General features: G+C 41.3%; 2 protein-coding genes across 3 annotated transcripts in view; one reads left to right on the top strand and one right to left on the bottom strand.

Moving 5' to 3' along the window:
- Positions 1-6,710: 6,710 nt before the first annotated feature.
- ccn1 (cellular communication network factor 1) lies at positions 6,711-9,520 on the bottom strand. Its single transcript, XM_018693999.2, has 5 exons — positions 9,257-9,520; positions 8,840-9,065; positions 8,176-8,520; positions 7,847-8,049; positions 6,711-7,729 (listed from the first exon to the last, which is right to left on the bottom strand). Exons 1-5 carry the CDS (start codon positions 9,302-9,304, stop codon positions 7,427-7,429), a joined length of 1,125 nt encoding a protein of 374 aa, XP_018549515.1. The 5' UTR covers positions 9,305-9,520; the 3' UTR covers positions 6,711-7,426.
- Positions 9,521-10,465: 945 nt separating this feature from the next.
- ddah1 (dimethylarginine dimethylaminohydrolase 1) overlaps positions 10,466-25,121 on the top strand; it is a 78,962-nt gene continuing 64,306 nt past the window's right edge. Inside the window, exons 1-3 of one of the 2 annotated variants that reach the window (XM_018694003.2) lie at positions 10,466-10,576; positions 10,885-10,962; positions 17,471-17,810. In XM_018694003.2, coding sequence (XP_018549519.1) covers positions 17,517-17,810 — 294 coding nt within the window. In that variant the 5' untranslated portion in view covers positions 10,466-10,576; positions 10,885-10,962; positions 17,471-17,516. Of the gene's footprint in view, positions 10,577-10,597; positions 10,963-17,470; positions 17,811-25,121 lie in introns of those variants that run through there. The other variant, XM_018694004.2, reaches the window with a different exon arrangement.

Here is a 25,121-nt window from a genome sequence, read left to right as displayed (position 1 = left end):
ACTTTCCACCCCTCTGCAGTCAGGGGCAATGATCTCACATCTGACTGCGCATCCCTCTGTGAGGGAGGACTCAGAGACCCAAACTCATTTATCCCCGACAGTTTTAATGTCCATGTTCAAGTTTAGCTATACATTTTGAACCACCCCATATAATATTGAGCTGGGCCTTCTTACAGTTTGCTGAACAGTCATCAGGCCAAAGCATTCTTATTTTTTGCTGCAGAACTGTTGTTTCTTGCAGCTTTTTCTTGGAACAGTCTTTGGGAAAACGTACAAAATCAGCATACAAGTTTTAACTACTCAAAGGTTTTAGCTGAGCATTTTGACATTTTAGGAAATAATGCTTGTTGTCTAGAATTAGATGAGATACCAGTCTGATAGCTGTCCAAAAGATATGAAACCACAGCCAGGAGGTGCTTAGGTTAGCTTAGCATAAATATTGGAAACAGGAAAATGGCTAGCCTGGCTTGTGTGAAGGTATCTTCTCGTTTAACACTGCACAAGAAATTGAACAAACATGCCAAATTATGCCTCTGAAAAAACAAGGGAGGTGCTGTTTCCTCTAGCCAGGCAACAGTTGTGCTGTGTCAGGCCTTCTCATGACACCTGCACTGTTGCTGTTGCAGTATGCTTCATCCAGGAGTGACCATTGTGCTGATATTGACTAATTACAGTAGGGGTTCAAAATCCATTGTCCAGTATGAAAAAGTAGTTTAATGTGTGGTACCTTTTGATGTAGCATCACAAAGTGGATGAAAGTACAGGGTAGTGACCTCTGGTGCCTGCACATCTGTTCTTTCTTTTGTCATGGCTTTGCCTGGGTTTCATTACCACCCATTTAATTTTAGCAGTTCTCTTAATTTTCTGTCTCAATAAAGTTACTCTATGTGACCACACAAAAGCTGTGCTTTTGTTTCTGTTTGCTGTTAAAAGTAAATCTGAGCTGTTTTTAGTCTGTGGAGAACACAGGCATTGGAAATAATGCCTCCAATTTGACTAAATTGCCCTTTGAAAAGTCTGAAGTTGGTTTGCACTTAATTATTCTTGATTTGGTGGGCAGGGCTCAATTGTGCTGCGTGCAGAGCTGGGTTTTATGAGACCAGCTTTAGGACACAGCTCTGCTGTGGTGGCCTTATCCAGAAACAGGCTAATGTTGGCAGACGTCAACACCAGGAAAGGCAGGTACTGAAGCACAAAATCATGTTTCCAGCGCCTGATGTCACTCATTTTCACATGGCACACAGACTGGTTGACATTAAGCACACTAAAAATAATTTATCAAGCAGAACCTCCAAAATGAATGGAAAACATCTTCAGTGTTCAAAATCAAACACTTTTCATCTGAAACCAAGTCTATAATTTTGCATGCATATTTGACATTTTGAATTGACATTCAGCTGATATTTCGCTTATCTCATTGTTCCAAGCACAGAGAAGTACTACTAAACAAGGCCATCTGTTCTCCTTAAAAGACATGCTGATATGTGGCATTTTAGAAGACTCCACCATTGTGGTTTTCTATGGGCTTTTCATTGTTGAGCTCATAAAACAATTATAAAATCTGAACACAGTTATTTTGTAATACTACAAGTTGTCTTTGGTCAACAAAAACGTTACCTTTTCAGGATACAAAGGCTCAGTCTGTGATTTTCCTTGTTTTCCACATAAATCTGTACTCACAACATGCAAGTCACTCATAGTATGAACCCTAAATTTGTGGGAAGACTTTAGTGTTTTATGTATACTTAAATCACTTATTACTCCATTAAATCATCCTTAAGGACAGATTGATTTAACTCATTGTTCACTTAGAATAAACAAACCAGCAATGTTGTCACCACTGTCACCTCGGAGACTGATCCCCAGTAAGATGTTTGCAGGAAGTGATTCACTTGTTCCCTTTTGTCTGTCTTGTTTCAAACTGACAGTCTGAAGCGTCTGAGCCTGCTGGTTGTCTGTGTTATTCTTTTATTATCAGTCTGGAGTTATCATGGTGAAGTAGCTGTTAGAGCACCTTCCACCATCTCACGAGACTTTCTGGTTCTAGTTTCTGTCTGCTACCAACTTTGTCCTAACTGACCTGATCTCAGGTCATGAACATTAGCAAGTCATTGATCAATAGCTTTCGTGTCCCAACGTCATACCCCAAATTGCAGCTGGTAGTTCTAGCAGGGGATCCTGAAAAAGGCCTTGTCTATGGACGCCACAGTTCTGTAGAGGGTGTTGTTAGTGGAGATTTATGTCTGTCATGGACTGTCCATAACAAACACCTTAGGCCTAAAGTGATTGATAGGCTTTGATGATTTGATGATTAAGTTTTAGCTGTATCATCTGACCTGGCATGATTGATCTTTTTGGCTTTGTTTGCTGTTGAGGGGAGCCAGGGCATCTCCTCGGGGGTGGTGTGCAGCTGAGTGTGAACCAGCTGGGATGAGACGTAGATCTATCCAGATTTCTACCCTCATTTATTGCCATGAACTGTGGTTATTGATGGAAAGAGTATGATTGCAGGTACAAGTAGTAAAATGAGGTTCCTGTGAAGGGTGTCTGGGCTATCCTTAGGGATAGATATTCATAGGAAGCTCAGAGTGAAAAGCTGTCTATTTGCAGAAGAGACTTTTCAGGCATTTGAGCAGGGTTCCTCTTGAGCTTCTCTCTGTGGAGCTGTTCTTGACACATCTGATCTGACACATCTGGCCTAGAGTGTGGAGAAATTGATATATCCCACTGGAATATGACATTTAAAAGCGTGATATGTGCTGAAATCATTGACACTTATATAATTCATCACATTCTCTTTACAACTGAGATAAAAACAATAAAATTATCATGACATTTTTAATTGTCAATAAACACCCTAGATGTCATCACATTGTGCTTTATGAACTATTCTGTTTAGTCTGTCACTTTTTATCCTGGCATTAAGACTACTAAATGTAATGCTTCTTTCCTTACATTTACATCTGTTTCTTTGTGTGTTAACTTAATTGCAGTTTGTGACAGGGGAGGCCAGCAGGCACGTTTTTAGTGCCACAAACCCTACAGTCATAGTTGCCACTCATTAGCGACATTTCCATGGCAGAACCAAAGTCAGCTCCACAGATCAAAAGATGCAGAAGAGATCAGAAATTGTGTTACAGGGGAAAGTGGGTGGCAATATAATGACTAAGGCCTTACTAGCCCTTATCCCTTCACAAAAGTGGAAACCAGGCTGCAATTACCCAGCATGGGGGGAGACAAAAGAGTCGGAAAATACATCACTCTTGTCACTTAATGTTCCATAGGAACATCAACACAATCCTGATCCTGAGGCCCACCACTGCTGAGGAGTTCAAAGCACATTTTAAAACTTTAACCAAGAAAATTGTATTTTATGACATTAATTCTTGTGGTGCAGATTTAAATTGAGTGTGAAAGAAATTAAATATATCTCCTGCAATTATATGTCCCACATTAACTAGAAGTTTTAGAGTCAATTATGAGCATATCTACGTGGACTGTAGCACTTGTATCACTTTTGGAAACCAGTGTCCACTAGAGTTACACTTTTTTGGGATTCTGTGGCTGTTAATCTACCTCATATTAAGAAGTTATATTGGTTGGATGTCTACAGGTGATACAAGGGTGAGTAAGGCAATTGGCATTCAGTACTGTCTCTGTATTCAACCCTTAATATTGAGAGTCAGCATTAATATATTAATTACATTTTAGCCATTTGGGGGTGCAGTCATAATAATAATAATTGTTAAAAGAACACAAAGGAGCTGTAGTGTTAAATCCCCCTAACATTTAATAGGGAAGTGAAGGCAACAATACAGCATCTGATTATGTGACCTCATTGGTCTGCCCATGTTGAACAATGGTGAGAGCGTCAAATGCCAACATTAGCTCAGCTGTTGACGGTATGTGCCCCCTTGGAGATTATTCAGTCCAACATTGTCTCCGTTGGGCTGAGATTCAAGACGCCCAAAGACTGAGCGCTGCCTCTCCCATCAATGCTCAGCTTGTTTGAGCAAATAATCACTGCAGTAGCCAGCGGCCCTCTGGGGACAGACTGAACAATCCAACAGCCTGGGAGGGAATTGACTCTGATTTTCCCCTAAGCCTGCTCATCAGTTATTCTTATGTAATTGCAGATGGGGATCTGATGGGTGTGTCAGAAGACTTTAATCACTGTCACTGCATGTGCATATGTCTGTGTGTGTGTGTGTGTGTGTGTGTGTGTGTGTGTGTGTGTGTGTGTGTGTGTGTGTGTGTGTGTGTGCGCTCAGGCTGACTGCTGTGAGAGGGTCCCACACCCTGTCAAGATTTGGCAAATGGATGTCCTTTACATCACAGTGCTGCAGTGAGAAATGTAACTTGTAATATGCAAATACATAATTCATAATAGTATTTGTAAGGTGTAAGTTTCTGTTGTCGTTTGATAGCAGTAATGTGCAGGTGTTAACAGGTGAGGCAGTCTGGATAAAAATCACACACAGACTGCTTTTTCCTCTTTCATCCAGCAGATGGTGCTTTTTAAAACAAATGGATGCCTCTGTATTTGTACTTGGTGCCCAGGCTCTAACCCTCCCTGCTTCTTGCCCCTGGGTTCCTTATAACAGGGAATATTAACCTGAGGTTGTAGACAGAGGGGTTGTAAAATAGCTGACATCAGTGCTCAGCAGCTTCCAATATGTTGTAATGGCCATTCTCGATCCTGTTAGCTTCTGGCTGCACAGCATTACGTAGTGCTTGATGAAGCTTTAATGCTAATGTCTTTGTCATATAAACACATTTTGGGTTCAGGGAATGAGGTAGTCGCTGAGTGACTTAATTGCAGGGGCGCCTGTGTGTGAGAGTCTTGTTTGCCTGTGCGTCTGAGAGCAACAATTTTTACAGGTTTGCACTGTGTTGGCTGGGACGCCGCAGTTTATTTCTGACAATAAACGTGATCTTTGGGTTCTCTGAGACGGTTAAGGCTGAGGGATTGTGAACCTCGCTACTGTGCTTGTCTGTACATTATGAAGGAATGCTACGGATGACCGAAAGGACTGCTCACATAACATACAGATGCCATTACATAACCAAGCTAGCTGCGTTGTGTTAACAAGACAAATGACAGTCTGATTGCCTGGCACTTTCCAAACTATGAAGGACAGAGATGGAAATTTTCTTCTTGAGGAAGCAACAGAAAGGGAAAGAGCAAAAACAGGTCTCCCTGAAAGTGTTTTGACTGTAAATCCAGGCTCCAAGGGGCAGCCACACATCTTTGTGATTAGGTAAACCTCAGAAGCCTTTCATGTGAGCAATCTGTAAAACCTCAGTGGGCACATCCTGTGTGGTATGCAGTTCAATCAAAGGCAACGTGTCCTGCTCAACCTCTTATTAAATAGACTTGATTAAGACTTATTTCCAGCAGCTATGCAGGAAAGTTGTGCACAAGTGCCATGTAGATTGAGATAGACAGCTTTTTATAGTTGTTTGTGAGGAGATAAAATGCCTTTTGTGGATACAAGTGAGTACTTGGGAGTGTTTGTGTATATTTGGAAAATCTTCTTAGCTAAAGTGAACATGTTGCTCTGAAATATTTTCCAACATCTGCCGCCCATCAGGATGTCTGCTTTCTGAGCCACTGCTGCATTCCTGAGCCGCTCCCTCTACCTGGATCAAAAAAGAAACCCTTCCCTGTCGTTGCCCCTGAGCTCTGCTCTCCCTACCCCAGTTCAAACTGTACTGTAGGTATTTATACCAGGTGCAAGCATCTGCCATCAGACCATGTGTCTCAAAAGTAAGAATAACACATCCTTTTCAGCTCAATACTTATTGTGTTGTTATATATTTCATATTGCATGAGGTTCATGTACCTTGGGGTCATAAAACCTGCAGGCTTAAAGCATACAGTATCAATCTGAGCTCAGGTAACATAAATAATGAAAACACCAGAGAGGAAGTCAAGTGGTGTTTATGTGACAGTAGCAACACACCGTTTCAGTAGCTGGAAAACTGAATTTGAAGTTTCTATGACCACAGAAGCAACTATGTCACCCCTGTTTCCTGTCCTTCCCCTTTTTCTCCCTCATAATAGTATTTCTTAATGCCTGTTAAAATGAAACCTGGAAGGGAAGCTTAAGCCCTTCGTACTCTGCAGGGCTGTTTACAACTCTTTAGCAGACCCCTGCAGTTTAAGAGCCAGCAGAGGCCAATGCAACTAATTCACCTTTAAAGGCAACTGCTGATGAATTAGGTTGATTTGGTAGTGCTATTCCACTGTGTGAAAAAAAAGCTTACCCGGGAATGCATGCTTTGTATACACCCCATTGTATACAATAATAGTCATTGTCCTTGTTGCATAGTGTCTAATCCCAGCCCATTCAGAGCAGCACTTAAGATTCTTGGCATACTCCCATACTCATTGCTACTCGTAGACTTAATCTTTTTTTTCCCCCTCTCAGAATCAGTCAAGTGTATGGCTTAGCCAGATCAAATGAAAGCAAGCTAGCTTGCTGCAGAATGGCATTCCAAGGCACAGAAAGTCAGGAGAGAGAGCCTCCAAGGTTGAGTTATATAAGAACAGACTGACCCTGCTTGGTGTCTGTCTGAGAATCAGTTGGGTTTACACAATGATATAACAGGAGGATTTAAATGTCCTCCCCCACCTTTGTGCATGGGAGTATTGCTTGTTTACTCTGTCCTGCAATGTCATTTGAACAAACTGAACTCAGGCGGTGTCATATTTCATAAATAAATCAGTTTTATTTGTAGCATATAAAATTAAATCATTTTACAATTTATTCCAGTATGACACATAATATCCAAATAAAGTAGCTACATTTTTTGATAAATAATATTAATAACAATAATAAAAACATTCATTCATCCTTTGACATGTTTCGCTTTGTCTTTTTCATGAAGGGAGTTCAATAGCTGCCACAAAACATGAACAATAATGCCCACGTCAGGAAGGAATGAAACCGCACACTTGTTAAACAAGTCGAGAGGTTACATTTCGGTGTTGTGTTCTTAAGATACAGGATGGTATGCTAATTGAAGTTGCGCATGTGCATATCTACATATACACACACAAGTCTACAGTCTGGGTCATGTCTGATGTAAAGGATCAAAATATACACAGTGAATTGATATCAGCGACTAACATAAATGTACAAATATTAATTACATCCTGCTCCATAACGAAGCTACTTCAGATGCTCCATTAATATGAAGCAGTTCTTATTAAGAATGCTGATGTAGTCACAGCAAACAGTGCACTTCATTAAGTCCTCATGATGTAAGCCCACAATTCCTTGGGAATCTAGTTACAACAAGAAGCTGGTAGTTGATTGGTGGTCTATCTACACCCCTGCATTCATCTGGACTGCCATTGGCTGCCAATGATGCTGATGATCTCTCTGTCTCGTCGAGGGGTTTGCATGTTTTTCGCCAATCAGTCTCTGAACTTGTGGATGTCATTGGAGAGGCGGTAGAAAGGGTAGGAGGCTTCGTTGGCATGGGGACAGTTGTAGGTGCACTTGCAGGACTCGATCATCATGATGTTCTTGTTGAAGGTCTCGCCGTCCTCGCAGCGGAACTTGACCCGGATGGTTCTGGTGTCGTGGGGGCTGCAGCAGCGCCCGTCCACGCAGGCTCCGCAGTACTTGGGCCTGTACTTCTTCAGGCTGGAGCAGCCGGCGTAGGTGAACTTCACTGGCTGACTGGACCTCTTGGTTCTGCTACACTTCTTTCCTTTCTGCAGGGGAATAAAAAAAGGGAGATAGAGATTAGTTTTCCACTCAGACCAAGCAGTGATGTATTTTCAGTATCATCCATGCTTCCATCTCATTCAGCCATGGTGGCTCAAGCTTACCTTCAGACTGGAGTAAGGTGACTGGGTGCATGGCCGCACTTCACAGATTCTTGACTCTTTGACCAGCTTGCACTCGCTGTTGTTGTTGGTGACTCTGGTGGAGATGCCAGTTCCACAGCTCTTGGAGCACTGGGACCAGGGTGTGGTTTGGACGATGCACTTCTGGTTGTCAAACATGTGGACTTCAGGCTGTGGTCTGAATGCTGTGATTAAAAGAAATGAGAAAAAACATCAGGTTAGCAACTTCAAACCTTACATATTTTAAGATCTTCCATGTATGCTTCCCAAAAAAAAACATTTCATTTCCAGAATGAAAGGCTGCTTCTTACCAGGTAGAGACTTGAGTCCTCCTTTGACAATTGAAATGAGCTCATTCCTGTTGGTGAGGTCTCTTTCCAACTCATCAGTCAATGTGTCCTTTCCAAAGATCCTCTCCAGGATGTCTGTCTCCTTGCCATCATCACACACCCACTCTTCGCAGCACTGGCCAGCAACCTTGACCAGTCTGGGGTTGGCGCAGCCCAGGTTGGGCAGGGAGAGCTCCTGTGGGCAAAGCGGGACGCATCCCACTGCCCCGTCGATGCATGTGCACTGGTGTTTACAGTTGGGCTGGAAACTCTCTCCATTCTGGTAGATCCTGCTATTGTACTCGCAGGGTCTGCCCTCTGACTTGGCTGCAGCGGGGAGAAAAAACAGGAGGAAAGGAATGTTATTCTTTCCTGCTCTGCTCAGAGACGTCTGCTGAAGACATCACATGGCTGCCAGATAAGGATCAGTTAAACTGTGAAATTCTTCAGGCTGCCTGAGGAGTCTCTTTCCCTCCACAGTGGGCTGTCTGTGCTTTGAGGTTTAGACTAAGTTTCCTCCTAGCTGCATTCCACAGTGTTGAAATCACACAGGTTCCCATACTCCTGAATTAAGCCCTCTTATTTTTTGAAAAAACAACTAATTCAACGGCATGCGCATCTGGAGCTGAATGATCTTTATACATACCTCGGCAGATGCCACGAGTAGTAGCAGCAGCAAAGCTGGCCCCAAAGTTACACTCCAGCCCTTTAGTGTGGTCACAAGGCTCGGTCAGGCTACAGTCCTCGTTCAGCTGCCTGGCGCAAACTTTGCAGCAGCCGCAGCCGTCCAGGACGACGCTCACGCCGGGTGCGCACTTGGGCATCTCCGGCGGACATTCACACACGGAGGGGCAAGAAGAGGAGGAGAGGACCTGCACAGCCAACGACAAAACCCCTTATTAACGACTGGAACTTCTGAAGACATGCCATACAGAATATCTACAGTAACTCTCCTGGCAATTGATCCCCTTAAAAGAAACAGTTGTTCATTCTCCTTTTACTTAGGCTAAATTAGAACAGCTTAAACGTTTCCCTCTTAAACTGAAAAAGAGAAGTAACTCACCAAGTTCAGGCTTCCAAAGAAGGAAACGACAACAGTAAGCATCAGCATCTTGGATAAATTTTCTTGTGCGCGTTCAAGAGGAATCCTGTTCCCAGTTTATGAAAAGTAGATATAGTCTGTCTTCGGAGGAGTCCTTAGGTATTCCCTCACTCAGTCGTCTGTCTCTCTTGACTTGTTTGCTGGTAGTCTCTAGTGTTAGAGGCTCCTTTAGAGTAGATGAAGCTCTTGGTAAAGCGGTTGCAGTCTGCTGAGGTCCGGCCACCTCCGGACTTTTATACCGTAGTGGGAAGCTGACGTCGTTCCTGGGCTGCCTGCTGAACTGTTCCCAAACTATGCCAGGAATGTTTCTCGGCGCATTTTCCATCCAAGACCTAAGCTCCACCCTGTCTAAACCTTTCTCTTTTTTCTCTCAAATGGATTTTTCCCCCCTGGATCCCATCTGAACACACTTTTCCGTCTCACATTTTTCCCTTCTTGTTTATCCCCCACCTTTCATTTTCTTCCTCTGCTCGCTTCTCACATCTATCAACTCAAGTTCAATGGACTTTTCTGTAGAAGTGGTGGAGTTTATTTGCTTTGTTGTAACTTTTTTTGGTCTAAGATAAAAGATAAATCTTGTTTTTTTTTCTTCCTTCACTTTTCTTTTTTTTTCAAAATTCCTTGATATTTTATAACTTATTGGTTTCAGTTAATCAGCTGACAGGTTTTGAAACATGTTGCCCTGTGATTTAAATATCATAAAAAAAACATGCCACCTTACATCCTAAAGTATCATCCCAATGTGCAAAAAACATGCCAAACACTATTTTTATGTTACTAGAAACTCGTGTGAGTGTCATTTATACGGTGTCCTCTCTATCAGATCAATGGTCATTTCGGTGTCAGTGATGCTTTTGCTGATTAAAGCAATTTCCAAAATTCACTTTTATAGGCTGTTGAAGTGGCCACGTTTAAAATAGTTTAAAATAGTTTTTCTCTGTGAGTCTTAAAGGTGTGGGCAGAAATACGTTTAACAGTGTCTATTTCTGGCTCTCCAGTGCCTTTATTCAGAGAAGCTAAGCATTTCCAGATGCGCACCAGAACTCAGACGTAACAATATTGCCATATTTGGTATGGCAGTAGCCTACATTATTAACATATTTCTCTCCCTTTGGCCAGCAGACCACAAAGCATTCCTGACAGCTTAAAGGCTTGTTAAATATGTTCTTCATGCAGGGAAATTCCTTTGCATTCATTCCTTGGGGCAATTTGACTTTTCACGCAATCTGTCCATCACGTTTCGAGGGGGGGAGAGGAAAAAAAAAGTGGGTCCCGTTGTAGGTAAAGTGATCCAAATTTCCACAAGAGATGTTGTGGTGTTAGTGGTGTTGGTGGGGGGAGACAAATACTTGGTCTTTGTCTACTTTTCACATCAGGGGTCTCAATAAGTCCCCTCCACCCGAAGTTTTCAAATTATTCCGATTGATGAAAACACTCACCAGAGGGGAAACGATATGCGTAAAGTGGCAACACAAACCGTTATTATTGCCATGAGCGGCTGGCAGATCCTAAAGAGGACACTTTTGCATGAGTGTTTATTTGTGTTTATAGGGATCGGACATTTCTCTACTTCTCTCTTCCCCTTGTAGCCTCCTGTGTCTAGACTTAACATAACGATACACTGAGACAGCAGCACTGAACCAGACGGCCGAAGAGGTGCCTCTCCGGTGAGTCTTTCTACTTCTTTTCTTTCTCACTTTATTCCACGGGCTCTGTAGTTGACTTTGATGGCTGTGAATCAGCTTTTACCTGCAAAATCCTGACTCAGCACCGCACTCCAGGTATATTAATATGAATATGAATCATAGCAGCTAAAGTTAATTCTTATCTTAAGATCTTTCAGCAAAAGTAAATAACTGTAGGTAGTGATTTTCCTTTTCGGGTAGCTCCGTACCCGAGTTGGGACAACTTGACTCTTTTTTTAAATAAACTTAGTGGTTTCTCACGCGGACTGTCTGGGCTTCGGTTTTTAATTTAATGGACATATTTTAATACTTCCAGTTCAAGACACTAGATGGTGATGTGTAAAGGATCACTGTGTGGGTGACATGTTTTTATTTAAAGAATGACCAATGTCCAGATGCCAGTAATCACTCCCATCTTCAAATAGAAAAGGACAGATTCATACGATTACGTTGTTGATCCATATAGCCTGTTGCTTGTGTATATGTGACTAGGTGCGTCTGTGTGAGTGTGTGTGTGTGTGTGAAGCCTATTTGGATAGGGGGTGTGTCTGTGTGAGCACGTGTTTTCTTCTCTCTTGTGTGTATTTCTTGGCTGTACTATGTAGATGTGTGTGTCCATTTGCCCATTTAAACATCAAGTTTAAGATTCTAAAGGGGCACTCCACTGATTTAATACATCAACATCAGTTTACTCATCATGGTGGGTTCTAGTCAGCTCATGAAAACAGTTAGAATAGATCCTCTGAGGCCCTGAAAAGAGCTTAACAAAGTTTGAAAAACCCTGATGTTATCATCTCTGTTTGGGCACATGGGCACTTACCAGGCAGGCATGGTTTAATGACAACATGATACTGGCTGCATTATGGAGAGTGTTGGATCCAGAATCCCTGGATCATGGCTATGGCTGGGCAATTGGGCCAAAATATATTGATAATTATCACAAAAATGTATTTTTTTTCCTCTGAGTGAAAGTTGAAAACCGAGGGAACCAGATGCTTATTAGTAGTTTTAAACTATTCTTTATGGTCAGAACATGATCATAAACACCGTGAACACTCAACATTTCACAGAGCTGAGGTAGAGAAGGTTATAATGATAAAATCTAACCTAACATATCTGTCTCTGGACTGCTTGGACAGCAGGTCTTATGTCATGTTTTGTTTGATTGTCCTCTGCTGTGTTGACCTAAAGTCTCTCGAGTGTGTATGTGCATGCTGTGTGTGAGTCTATGTATACGGCTGTTATGGTGAGAGGAAACAGTGTTGTCATTGTGCGTCAATGGAGACTAACATTCATTCCATAATTACCCATTCAGTTCAGGAAACATTCCAAAAGCTGGACATACGGCTCCGCGTTGTAATTGTCCTGGCATAATAGTTTCCATTAAGGCTGTCTGAGAACCCCCATCACACACACACACTTGCATACAGTATACACGCTGCTTAGCCCCCCCGGAAAAAAAAAATGAGGAGGGGGTGTCTTTACTATACAGACATTATCATTGGACTGTACTCTCAGCTCTGTATCATGGCTATCTGAGCAGCTTCACAGCCTCCAGCTGGGACGCTTATGTGATTTCACTGTTGACTAAAGTTTGAGAGACTGCGTGTTGTGTTGTGGCTCAATGTAATGGAAACCCATTGTCAGTTCCCACCAGGAGCACTCGCAGCTGAAGAGACAGCGGCCTTCAGAACTGGTCCTCAGGAAGTCTGTGGCGAGCTGCCCTCAGCCTCCCCATTTATGTCTAAGTGACAGATGGAACAGAACAGGACAGCCCGGCATGTTTAGACAACCGATTCCATTGTACTACATTCAAGATAAATGTCATAACTGGTATGCAGTGTGTATTAGCAACACTTCCTCTCCTGGAGCAGCAGGAAGTCAGCTGAGTTATGGGTCAATCTCGTGTAATCGGGGGCAGAGATGAAGCTGATGAGTAAAATACAGAGTCTAGTTGTGAAGAAATCTGATGGAATTGAGAGAATTAGATCACAGATTCACATGAATTTCATGGGATCATTTGTGTACGTTTGGTTTCTGACTCTTTAACAGCGAAAACAGGCAGAGTCCTGGCTTTAACCCATTGAGTTAGATCATTTATCTTTGACGTAATTAAACGAAAAGTCCTTGAGTGAGGATCGACATTTCATAATCTTGTTAGAATACACTTTGTTCATTTTTATTATTATTTCTTAACGCGTTTATACATACAATTGAAGATTGTACGTTTTAACTTGAAATCAGTCAGAATTATTATGAAATTATCTGCACGTAGTCCAGCTCTCTGTCCATGATCTTGCGCAACAAAAAGTCAGTACGTACCTTGTAGCACGTCTCCTGTTTATCTCTATAGTAATGTTAAGGACATTTTTGTCACAGGTCTGTTCAATAGGATTGTGGTCAGTGCTGAGCTAAAGGTTAAGGTGAAGCCAAAGGCCATAACACAGGACAGTCAGGCCTGTTCTATAAACAGCATTATGCAAGGGGTTTCTTGTGTTGTGTACAGTGAAATGAGTAGTCCAAAATTTCTAAAGTGATGCCAAACTCTGCTGCAGTATCAGGAAGGTGTTAGCTATGTGGGCAGAGAGCTAGCATATCCTTCATCCTAGTGTTAATGTAAGGTCAGTTTGACAGTCCTCGTTGTCTTTTCTTTTCAGGCTAGATAGCTTTTTGAGAGAGGTCATCAACTGTTGAAGTTGGCTGTAAAGGTTATATTCAAATGTGGGGTAACTCACCCTGAGAAATTGAAACATATGAAACAGGGAGGGACAAAGTAATCCCAGAGAAATAAGGTCAGTTAACATTCACATACTGACAGAAACTTACCGTAAAAATTTGAGGAATCTACTGGCCCTGTCAAAAAAAGACAAAAGAGGAGCCTTCGCTTTGTCAAAAAAATGTAATCAGCAGTTATGATTGCGTGGAAACATGTCTGCCATTTGTGTCTAAATCAATTACGGGAAAGACAAGTTCAAGGAAAAATTCTCTCTTTGATACTCCGACACAGTATCATCAATCTCCAAAATTCAGTGCATTCCAGGGGTTATTGTGTGATGAAGTGTACTACTTTTTTAGTATCCGATTCCTCTCAACCTGCCTTGTCTAGTTTTAGACACTTAATGTGTAAATCTATTACTTAAAGGATAAGGCCAGTAGTATTCACTTTTTCATTTTGTGATCAAATCCAAAGGAAAGACCAAAGCAACAGATGTGGTAGTCAGTCTGTCGATATATTATGATTTCCTTGGGCAGTGTACTTTCTAGCAAACTTTACTCAAACAGGAGTAAATTGTGCATTTGTTTAGAACTATTTTCAGCCATGGATTAATACACATTTTGTACACTGGCGAGTATTCACAACAACAGGACAATGTATGCTGGATTTTATGTTCAAAAGCTCTTACCTATAGTACCTATACCTTACTTATAGTATCTATAGCATCTGCCTCCTCTTCTGTGTGTGATTTTACTTGCTCTAAGTCCTTTAAGACTTTGCTCTCACTCAGTTGTTGGCGTAAATGCATGTAAATAGCTAAACAACTAGTTTATGACAGTGGTACAAGATGAGAAATGTCCTTGCATCACTTCCTCTAAATGAAACTTATCTTGTCCGTTGCTGTTGAATGCTGAGAAACTCTTAGCAGAACTGTCATTTACTCCAAATTATCTTTGATAGCAGAAAAACATCTTGTATCTAACCCAATTGAAGCTGCTATCAGAATGCCTCACTTACAATCGTTTCTATCTAGAAACATCCATTTTTATCACTTCATCTCATGTCATTTCATCACTTTATCCCCTGTGGTAATTAGGCTTGTAAATTCACTTGACTGCCAGGAGTTAAATATGCTCTGTGCACCTGGGTAATTATGCATGTCTGTGTCACTTTAGACGTCTCATCGTGAGTCCAATCATACCAGACAAATAAAGAGGTGCTGCTTTTGGTGCTGCAGCTGGAGCATCGTGTCTGCTTTCACTCATTCTCTTTTATGGCTGCACAATGTACCAGCCAGGTGTGCCTAAAGTATGAGGGCTTTCCTTCATCTGAAGTAACCCAAATTCCTCAGCTTGGAGAGAAAAGAGAAAGAGAGGGTCTTTTCTTGGGCCACGTCCATCCATGATGAGGAATGATGGAAAAAAAAAAAAAAGAAGTCTGGGTGGGGGCAGGTGTTAGTGTTGGGAGGAGGGTGGTGGTTGGTGATCCTGGCTGGAGTGGAAAAAGGAATGTGGGGCTCCTGGAATGTTTAGAGCAGTCGGGGATAATTGAGTGAATCTGGAACAAGAAAAGACAAACCGAGGTCCCGCGGTGGAAGAATGTGCTTCTGGGACGTCTGAAGAAACATTCCATCCATTCAGACGGCTTCACTGGGCCCAGAACCTTCCTTAGATGGCACCATAGGGAATATAACCCCCCCCACACACACACACCCTTCCTCCTCCCATACACACGCATACTTACACTGCTCTTCATTTCACACTCTTCTTGCCTTACACTTCACACACTGCAGGATATACAGGGACCCTCCTTTATACTGTATATATTGTTTGCCCTTGAAGGTTGTGTACATTATTTCTTAAGGTCTGCCAAGAATGAAGCAGTTACACATGTCTTCAAGCTCTTAAGTTCAAGAGTTTACGGTCTTTCCATCTTGGTTTTTATTTGCAGCAATAGAAATGTATTTTAACAAAGCATGGGAATCGAGTAGGGTCCACACATCTTTCTCTCTCTATGTCCTTGGCTTTACATAGATCCAGATCCAGCATCTCTCTTGTTTCCAATAAAGGTCCATTGCTTTCATTTTCCTTAAGTTAAACATTACTATTTTCATCAAATACATCCCTTACTATGTCCATCCAGTGGTAAGGATGTTCTGCTTTATACTTTATTTTTTCAGTTACAGTTGCTTTTATCAGTTTTATAGAGATACTGGTCACTTTTTAATACTACTTCTTCTGTAATAAAACCAAAATAGAATATCTCGGGGATCCCATAACCTTAAAATGTCTATATATATTTTGGCAACATATGTCAGTCTTGTTACATGTCCAGATTAGAATTACCCTCTTTCGGTTTTATGCCAACCAGTCTAGTTGCAGTTAGTTAGCATGCAAATTCTTGAGTTATGGCCACCAAAATCTAAACAGTTCATCGTTTAGTCGAAGTGGACGTTTGTGCCAAATTTGAAGACACTCCATAAAGTTGTTCCTGAGACACTGTGTTCATGGGGCTAAAACAGGTTTTGTGAGGACACAGTGACCTTGCTCTTTGAGAACCACATTCTGATCAGTTCATTCTTGAGTCCAATTGAGTCTTTGTAGGTGTTACTGAGATATTGTGTTCACAAGGATGGGCTTGATGGACAGACAACATGGCTGTCACTGGTATGGAGGCATAAAATGCTCAAATGATTGGTGTCCATGGGCCCACACAACTTCCAGTACTGCTGCTGAAACGGTTAATGTTCAATTCACTTCAATTCAATTAAATTGTCTTCTCATATTGCATATTGACAAATAATTTCTTTTGATCTCAATGTCACTTGTTTGTTGCAGATTTAAACAACTTAAAATAACCTAATTCCAGAAAGCATCATTGATAATTCTTAAAATACAGGAGCATTTTCTGCAGGAATATTGAAGTGGTCCAAAGTCAGCCATCATTATAGGAGAAATCAAGCTGTAACCAACACTTAATCGTCTCAGATTAAGCGGTTAATCTAAAAAAAAAAAAAAAAAAAAAAAAAAAAAAGAGAGAGAGAGAGAGAGAGAGAGCTGAAAAGACTGGAAATTGTTAAAAATGACCATCACAGTATTTCAGAGCAGTTCAGATTGTTTGTTTTGTCTCGCCAACAGTAAAAAACAGAACTATTTTCAGTTTACTATCATGAGACTAAGAAAAGCAGCAAATCCTAAATACCGAGACGCTAGATCTTGGTAGATGCGTTGTGTTTTTGCTTGAAAAATGACATAAGCCGTTGATTAGGTATCAAAATATTTGCCGGATAACTTTCTGACAATCAACTAATGGATTTATCAGTTAACTGTCGAATTATCTCTCATTGGCTCCTTTGGTAACTTGTAAGAACGATAGAAATATGGAGAAATAATATGGTATGTATAATAATAAATGGAGCATATTTTTAGGACTTTTTCATGAGACTGTTAGAGCATGGATGCAGATCCAGTGTGAAATTGATTGAGCCATAGGTTCAGTGTGTTTCTGACTGTCACTTGTTGGGCTGGACGCCTCACTGAGAGCTGACAGACTCGCAGGCTACACGTGATGGTCGGTGCGCGTCACCGAAGCACTGTCGCTCGCCTGGAGACTGGAACAGGGCTGACTGACACTGTGTGTAGCAGGCGACTGTAAATAAAGAATAAAAACCCAACAAACTAACGAGGAGCAAATAAGCAAGCCAGGCAGCATCGGGTTAACTGATAGTAGTTTCTCTCATTCATTCGCTGAGTTGTCTTTGAGGGTGTTTTTCAGTCCTTTTTTTCAGGTTTGAGCGTGCCAAGTGAAGGGAAAGCAAAACATGGCTGGTTTAATGGCAGGTTTCGGTCATTACACCCACGCCGTCGTCCGGGGAATCCCCGCGTCCCTGGCCAAAGAAGCGCTCCGGAGCAGCCAGTCGGATGTGGACCTCGCCAAGGCGCAGAGGGAGCACGAGGGGTACGTCGAGGTCCTGAGGACGAGGCTCGGACTGGAGGTGGTCGAGCTCCCCGCGGACGAGTCGCTCCCGGACTGCGTGTTCGTGGAGGACGCGGCCGTGGTGTGCGGTGACACGGCGCTCATCACCAGACCCGGGGCAGAGAGCAGGAGAAGAGAGGTAGGGAAGTGTCAGCATTTGTTCCACAGCATGATTCATTACGCCGAAAATTTAAAAAAAAAAGTTTGATGTGAAAGTGGAGAGGAAGGCGTCCTCCCCCCTCGTTTGCCTGTGGTGCTCACTTGGCATGTAATTAATGAGCTGCAGAGATGCATGCCATAGTAACACTAAAGTGGCTGATCTATGTGACAGTCTATAGGTGATTATAAGCAATGGATTTTAAACAAACAAAAATTATTCTTGCCAAATCATCATTTCCCCTCGAAGTGTTTGAATCAATTCATAATTAACCCAATTAACGCTCTCTCCAGCTGTGTAATGCAAAATAAAATCTTCTGCAAAAATATGTTAAACTTGACTTTTAGGAGTGTGTGCCCTGCAATAGATCAGCATCTGTGAAAGATGCACAAGTCACCAGCTGTGCCACATCGAGATCATATATTAACCATATTGTGCAACAGCCAATGCAAAGAGATAGGGACATGGTGATTAGGCACGAGGCAACGCCCATTTCAAACATGGCAATGCTTTTGTACACAAAATGTGTGCTTGTGCAGCAACAGATCTGTTTGGAAAAGATTGATTTTGTGAAGTGATTTGTTTTGGTTTGTCTGTATAGTGTACTTTTGTGATAATGTGTGGTTACTAATGTCTGCTGTCACTTCATATTGTTGTGTAGGTTATCAGTAGAATTCATGGGATGTTCCTCAAAGCATTTGTAGAGTTTTTACTTTATAACTCAAACAGTATTAGAATCATTGCATGACTTAAAGAGCAAGGAAAAAAGAAAGTAAAGGCATGCAGTTTAGGAACTGAGAGGCTCTATGGCTGCTGAAATGAATGAATCAAGACATTTTTTGGAGACAAAGCAACAGTATGAGTGCACTCAGTTGCCTCGTGAGGGTAGCAGCAATGTAGGGTAGCCTTGTGCGTGTGCGTTGGAGTGTGCGTGTGTGAATGACAATGAGGTAAATGGTAGGACAGCTTCTGTGAAAGCCCCTGTCATTTCACATCAGAGTCACTTTACTTGGCTCACTGGTGCTAATGGTCCCCAGCCTCACTGGCGACCAGGATATTGATTGAAAAGCTTGGTGCTGCTACCTTCAGCCACCACATTTCATTTATGCTTAACGCGGTACAAGTTACATTTGCATGCACATGTGTGCACAGCATTAGTACTCTGCCAGAAACCCTTTCGCCCATTTAAATTGTGAAATTTTTCATATTTCATTCAGTGATAGCACTAGTTTGGTCTCTGTCCCGTATTTTGCTCGTGGGAGATGTCAGCTGTGATGAATGTTGAATTGGCAAACTCTGGGGTACAAGCGCATAAATAACATGTTTGCAAAAACAAGCCTGTACAAATCACAGATGGATTCCAGTGAATGCATGAGTATTTATTCTCTCAGGGAGAATTAGAAGTGATTCAGCTGAATTGGATACTCTTGTCCATAGGAGATCTAATTTTTCATTTCAATTTCATTATCATTGTGTGAGCTAAAGTGCTGTGGCCTGCTGGATGCACTGTGAAAAACCATTAAAATGACATTTAACACTGAAGAGAAAATAGAAGCTTTTGTTTAATTTTTGAGGTTATGTGATGGTTTAAGGGTCAGAGGCAAAGGATGGTCATTTTGCTGGTGGTCATCAATACCAAGATCCATGTTTCTGGACTGTCTGTCTATTTACACAGAGAAGAGTGCCACAACAATAAAACCACCTGCCTACTATTGCATAGGCCCCCTCTGTGCCGTCAAAACAGCTCAGATCTGCATGGACCATGGTGTCCTGTGGTTTGGCATCAGGACATTGGCAGCAGATGCTTTGGGCCCTGTGGGTTGCAGGGTGGGGACCTCCATGTATCTGGCTTGTTCCAACATGTCCCACAGATGCTGAATCAGATTGGGATCTGGAGAGTTTAGAGGCCAGGTCAACGCCTTGGGCCATTTCTGAGCAGTTTTTGCAGTGTTGTGGGTGCATTGTCCTGCTGGGGGAGGCCACTGCTTTGTGCTTGCTCTGCAACAATGTGTTTGTGGGTGGTATGTGTCAAAGTAAGATGAATACCAGGAGCCAAGGTTTCCCAGCAGAACATTGTATTGTAACAAGTGTTATTCACATCATCTGTTAGTGGTTTTAATGTTGTGGCTGATCAGTGTAGTGGAGTGATATTACATTTTCTGCCTTTTTTGTTTGCGTAAGCGAGGAATAATGGCTGTGATGACACTCAACATGCAGTGTAGTATATCATTAAACACATTTTTATCATTGTAGTTGTTATAGCTATAAAACTTGAGCTGTCAATCACGTTTTCTGGAAGTTCCAAACATTGTCAGCATCATCAAAGTACCGAATCATCATGGGAGATCTGTGCAAATACTTTCTGAAAAGTTTTCTTCAGATTCTTATCAAGCCCATTGTTTACACAGTTGCTATGACAACAGACGTATTTCAGCCATCAGTAATGTATGAGCACGTCTTTGAACAGTCAAATTGCTTGCCTGAACCTCCCTGGTGTGTAATATATTATACTGCATGTCAAAAATAATTATAATGCTTGTAATCTGCTAATGTTGTTGTAAGTTTTAAAAATAGTGCAGGTGCTTACAGTGTGTATGTGTGTGTGTGTGTGTGTGTGTGTGTGAGCGATGCCTTATTATTCACCTCTAAGCAGATGGTGCCATAATTATTAGGTGCATCTCTTTTGACCTGAGAAATTATTGAAAATGGGAAACAGCAGTTTTTATCAGGCCTCTTTTAGAATAAATCATTCAGCTCATGGAGCTGGAAGTGAACTGCAATTGTGTGATCAATCACTTCCTGTAGTTTTTTGCGAATGCTTTTCCTGCCTACTTTTGCTCAGTCAGTTACAATTATATCGTCATGTTTGAAGGCTCTGAGTATAATTCTGCCTGTGTTGAAATAATTTACATCTTCTACTCATTAATGATTGTGAGAGATGCTTTTTATCACTGTTACCTCTGACATTTCAGCAGTGCTGTATGCAGACTAGATTAAACTACTGCACCTCAGCCTAAGGCTGTGATAGTTGTTCATTACTAGACTGAACAGAAGTTTTATTCTCAAGTGTCAACAAACACACTTGGTGATTTAATATGATGCGTTTTCTAACCCTTAAGATTAACAAGTGACTATCAGGAAATGGCTTTTCTATCTGCTGCATGGTTGGCCTTGGCCCTGTCCATTCTGTCTGCCTTGATTCCCCTATTTTCAGCCCTGTAAATCTCCCATTTGTTACTGCCAGTTCACTGCCAAGATGTATGAGGCAAGCTTCTGACGGTTTCAGTTGCAGACAGAAGGAAGAACCTGTCACTGCTAGTCATTAATGTGGCCTATTATTCAACTTCTGTAAGTCAGTTTGTAGTTATACAGATATTAATATGCTGCAGGGGCAAGTTAGTGATCTTCTAATCTTGATATTGTGAAGATGATCATAAATTCAGGTTACTTTATCGCTTGCCAGGATAGTTATATTTGGTGCCAATGTAACTTGGACTTTATCCAGGTCCTTTGGACTGTCAGGGGACAAAACTTTGTGCTGAACTTGTGCTTAAAATCTTTGACTCAGACACTGTAGAGAGCAGGTGTGCAATGCAGCAAGAGAGTGGATGTGGGAATTCAGAGGTGTACTTATCTGAGTTCAGATGAATCACTTGTTATTTTTTATCGCTTCAGTCTGTTCTAAATGCTGTGGGATTTTGTTTTCTGGTCTAATGGCCTCTTCCATCAGACCTGCTTTGAGTTCTCTCTGCTTCTGTTGCTCTAATAATCGTATAAAGTCACTGCAGGGAATATTAACTACTTGTTTCACACAGTTTGATCCCTTTGCTCTCTGTCTTTCAAGGTTGAGATTACCACTTTTTGTAGCTGATTTAATGCAGCCTTATGAAGGCTGATATTGTTCAACTCCATAAGACAATATGGAATGGAATAAGTTATTAACTTTCTCAAAGGTTGCAGGAATCTTATCCATTAAGCTGTGGCTTAAAAGCTTTATTATTGAAGGAAATGCTTTTCTAAATGGACTGGCTCTCTGTGCACTGCAGACTGGAGCATTCACTGAAAACAACAAAGAGCCAAAGTTAATTATTCCAAGATACTCAACATTAGTCTGAGCTGAAACTGGTCACCAAGCTGGATGCAGAAGTGCAGATTGTCAGACAACATTTACTCTCTTACCTGTTGTGAACCCATTTACTCATGATGGAAAATAGCTTTTAAGGCTGCAACTAATTATTCTCAGTATTGATTAATCTGCAGATTATTTTCCCACTTAATCAATTTACCATTTAGTCTGAAATTCTAAGAAACTGTGAAAAATTAACATTCACAACCTGTTTTGTATTATTTATTACTTATTCAAAACAACAAATGTCACATCTAAAAAGCTAGAACCAGAGAATTTTTGTTTTTTTTGCTCAATCAATGATTAATTAATTATCAAAATGTTGCAGATTAATTTTCTGTTAACAGACTAATTGATTAATCAGCTAATCATTGAAGATCTAGTGGGAAATCCTATGCCTTAGTAACTTGACTGTTAACTGCTAAGGTGAGATACCAAATTGTTGTCTTTTTCAAAATTTAGATAAGCGTCCTTGCCTGCCACTGATGTGTTGCTGATGACCTACAACACCCCAGTTTTGCTCTCTTGAAGGTCTTGTCTTTAGGGTGTAACAGCACAGATCTGAAGGTGTTGAATGGTTTGTGCAGGCGTGTTGAATCCTTGTGCCCTCAAGACTCTCACTAGATCCTCTGACAGCCCAGCCACAAGAGAAGGTCTCACTGGGATTTGTTCTGCATGCATGGAATGACTGACTTGAGAATATCTCCCCATCAGCCCTTCTGTCCTTACATATTGGTTGCAGAGTAGCAGATGCTCCCAAACTTTGCTCCCTGTGACCTTCACTGTCTAAATAACTGATCTATACATTTGAAAGAAGAGTGAATCCAGCAGCTTGTTAATGTTCTAACTAAAATATCCTCAAGTATTTGTGTTAGGAAGGAAGTGAGTGTGCTGCAGATCTGTTGTTGATGAGCTCACATTCATTTTTATTGTTGAAGACTGTTTGACAGAGTGTCGTTACTACACTCTCTGGATGCTCTGATGCAGGTTTTGAACTGCTGGCACTCCTTGTGCCAATCAAAACCCACATGTTTTTGCTTGCTTACATACTTTATTGATCGTTTTTCAGCACCAGCTCAGGTAAAGGAGTTCAGGTGTCTCTACAGCTTGATATTCGGGAGGGTAAAAGAGTATTGCAAAACTCAAATACAGGGGGAGTTTAAGATACAAATGTATTACTCACAGATCAGGAGCTGTTTTTACACAGATTGACTTCAGATAAACGTCTTAAATTATCAGTTGCACTAAGCTGTTGACTATCTGAGGAGAATAGAGCATTAAATCTCAGCTCAGTACAGACCTGTAGCAGAGCTCAAATGCTGTGGTTTCTTAGTATGGCAGGGCTCTGCTAACTCGTCAGCCAGACAGGTAATTAGTAATCATTAATTAAGTGGTTCATGGGGTGGTTCTGAGGGATCATGTTTAAATCCTTGGCCCTCTCTGGTCCCTCTCTCTCTGGTTCTTTCCCAGACCAAAAGTGGGAGTTAGCACGACAAGGACAGCAGTGCAGGAATTAACCGTTCTTCATTTTTTAAAAATAAAAAAGGTGACAGAGTGATTTACTCCATATTGCCCATAATGTTTTATGTAGCAGTTTGTGTTTTTGAAGGTCAGTTTCTGAGGGTGAACTGAGCCACAAAACAGCATTCTCAATTGACCTTTCATTCTTCATTCTCACTGTTACAAGCTTGTGGTAGTGACTGAGAGGTAGAGAGAGGTGTTGGACACAAGTGACCAAAATGAGTTTTCCCCACAGGTATCTGGGTGTCCTCTTTGTGGCACAGTGAAGAGTTTAACAGTCATAGTCAGTTTGCTGCTCTGCCACATTCAGACAGTTAAAGGGTCAGTTCACGTAACTCTAATTCTTCTACTGAGCAATGCAGATATCAAAGAGAGACAGATACATACCATATATACATGAAATAGATTTTTGTGGTTTTTAGAGAGGTCTGTGTGCATGCTTACACTAGCTAAAGCCACAGAAAATGTTCTTTTTGCTTGCCTATGCAAGACATAGTGGCTGATTTCAAGCCAAAACTAGCTTCAAAATTGCACTGCGCCACCTAATCTCCATAAACACAACCCTGGCTGTGCCACTTCACCCACTTCAGAACAAGCAGGCTGTCTGGAGCTATAAAATTACTAAACAATCACAAAATTGGATATGTAAGGGAACTAGCATTACAACAGCTACCCTTGCATGTCGGTAGAACCCACTGACCGATAACGTCTGGAGAGAATTTTTTGCAGGAGAATATCAAAGTTGTGAGCCTTGCTTCAGCAGATACGTGGTTTTAATTTAATGTGGTTTTAATGATAGGTGATTGCTGGTTATTGCTTCAGGATCAGGGCAGGTATCTGCTACTAAGACATTTTGATCAAATTGGTGTAGTTGCACCTGTCTGACAGTGCCAGTTATTTGCAGTCACACTATGTAGCACATCAGTGACACTTTCAGTGCATACTCAACAACAACAAGGTGAAGCCACTCAACAAATACAACTCTAGAGTCTCCCTTCTCTAAAACGTTGTTAAGCTTATTCACATATCATTTCAGATTAGCTCTGATGAGGTTTACAAGAGCTTAATTAGCAAAGCTGAAAGGATTTGTGTTGTTGAAATTAGACTGTGTACAGCACTTGTACATTTTGCAGTACTCTTTTTGCAGTACAGATAGTCAAAACTGGACTCAACTCTCAACCCAGCAGCATGACAAGTAGTGATTTTGCTGAACTCCGATAAACTACTTATAATTTTAGCTGTCTCCCAGTGGCTGCAGTGGGGTTATTTTTTCTCTTTCTCTGCAGTCTCTCAGTTTACCATTCTAAAGAGAAAATCCTCTTCTGATTGTCCACTTTCACTTTTTATTTCTTTGCCACTGTTTTTACTCAAGCAAAAAGACCTGGGCTCAGAACAAGTGAACTGAGCAGTGATGTGTGATTTAGCTTTATTGATCAAATGAACTTCAGTTTGAATCCACCATGAAGTGATTATCAAACTTGCCTCCTTTTACTGGTACTGCTCAGACTCCATGATGACTTTAAGTGTAGCTGTTAACCATTTTAGAAGTGCCAGTCAATACCTACTTTATCTTATAATGGTATACTGCTGTTAGGACTTACTGTAAGTTAAGCTTACTGAGCCTGGAAAATAATGGTCATTAGAAA

The sequence above is a fragment of the Lates calcarifer genome, linkage group LG17 (genome assembly GCF_001640805.2).
Source record: "Lates calcarifer isolate ASB-BC8 linkage group LG17, TLL_Latcal_v3, whole genome shotgun sequence".
NCBI classification, from domain to species: Eukaryota; Metazoa; Chordata; class Actinopteri; family Centropomidae; genus Lates; species Lates calcarifer.
The sequence above is the reverse complement of the archived record's forward strand: the minus strand, read 5'-3'. Positions and strand labels throughout refer to the sequence as shown.

Coding starts and splice junctions, on each gene's coding strand:
- ccn1 (XM_018693999.2), bottom strand. CDS start 9,304: ATGCTGATGCTTACTGTTGTCGTTTCCTTCTTTGGAAGCCTGAACTTG. Junction 9,066..9,256: donor TCTTTGGAAGCCTGAACTTG/GTGAGTTACTTC, acceptor TTGGCTGTGCAG/GTCCTCTCCTCCTCTTCTTG. Junction 7,730..7,846: donor CACCTTACTCCAGTCTGAAG/GTAAGCTTGAGC, acceptor ATTCCCCTGCAG/AAAGGAAAGAAGTGTAGCAG.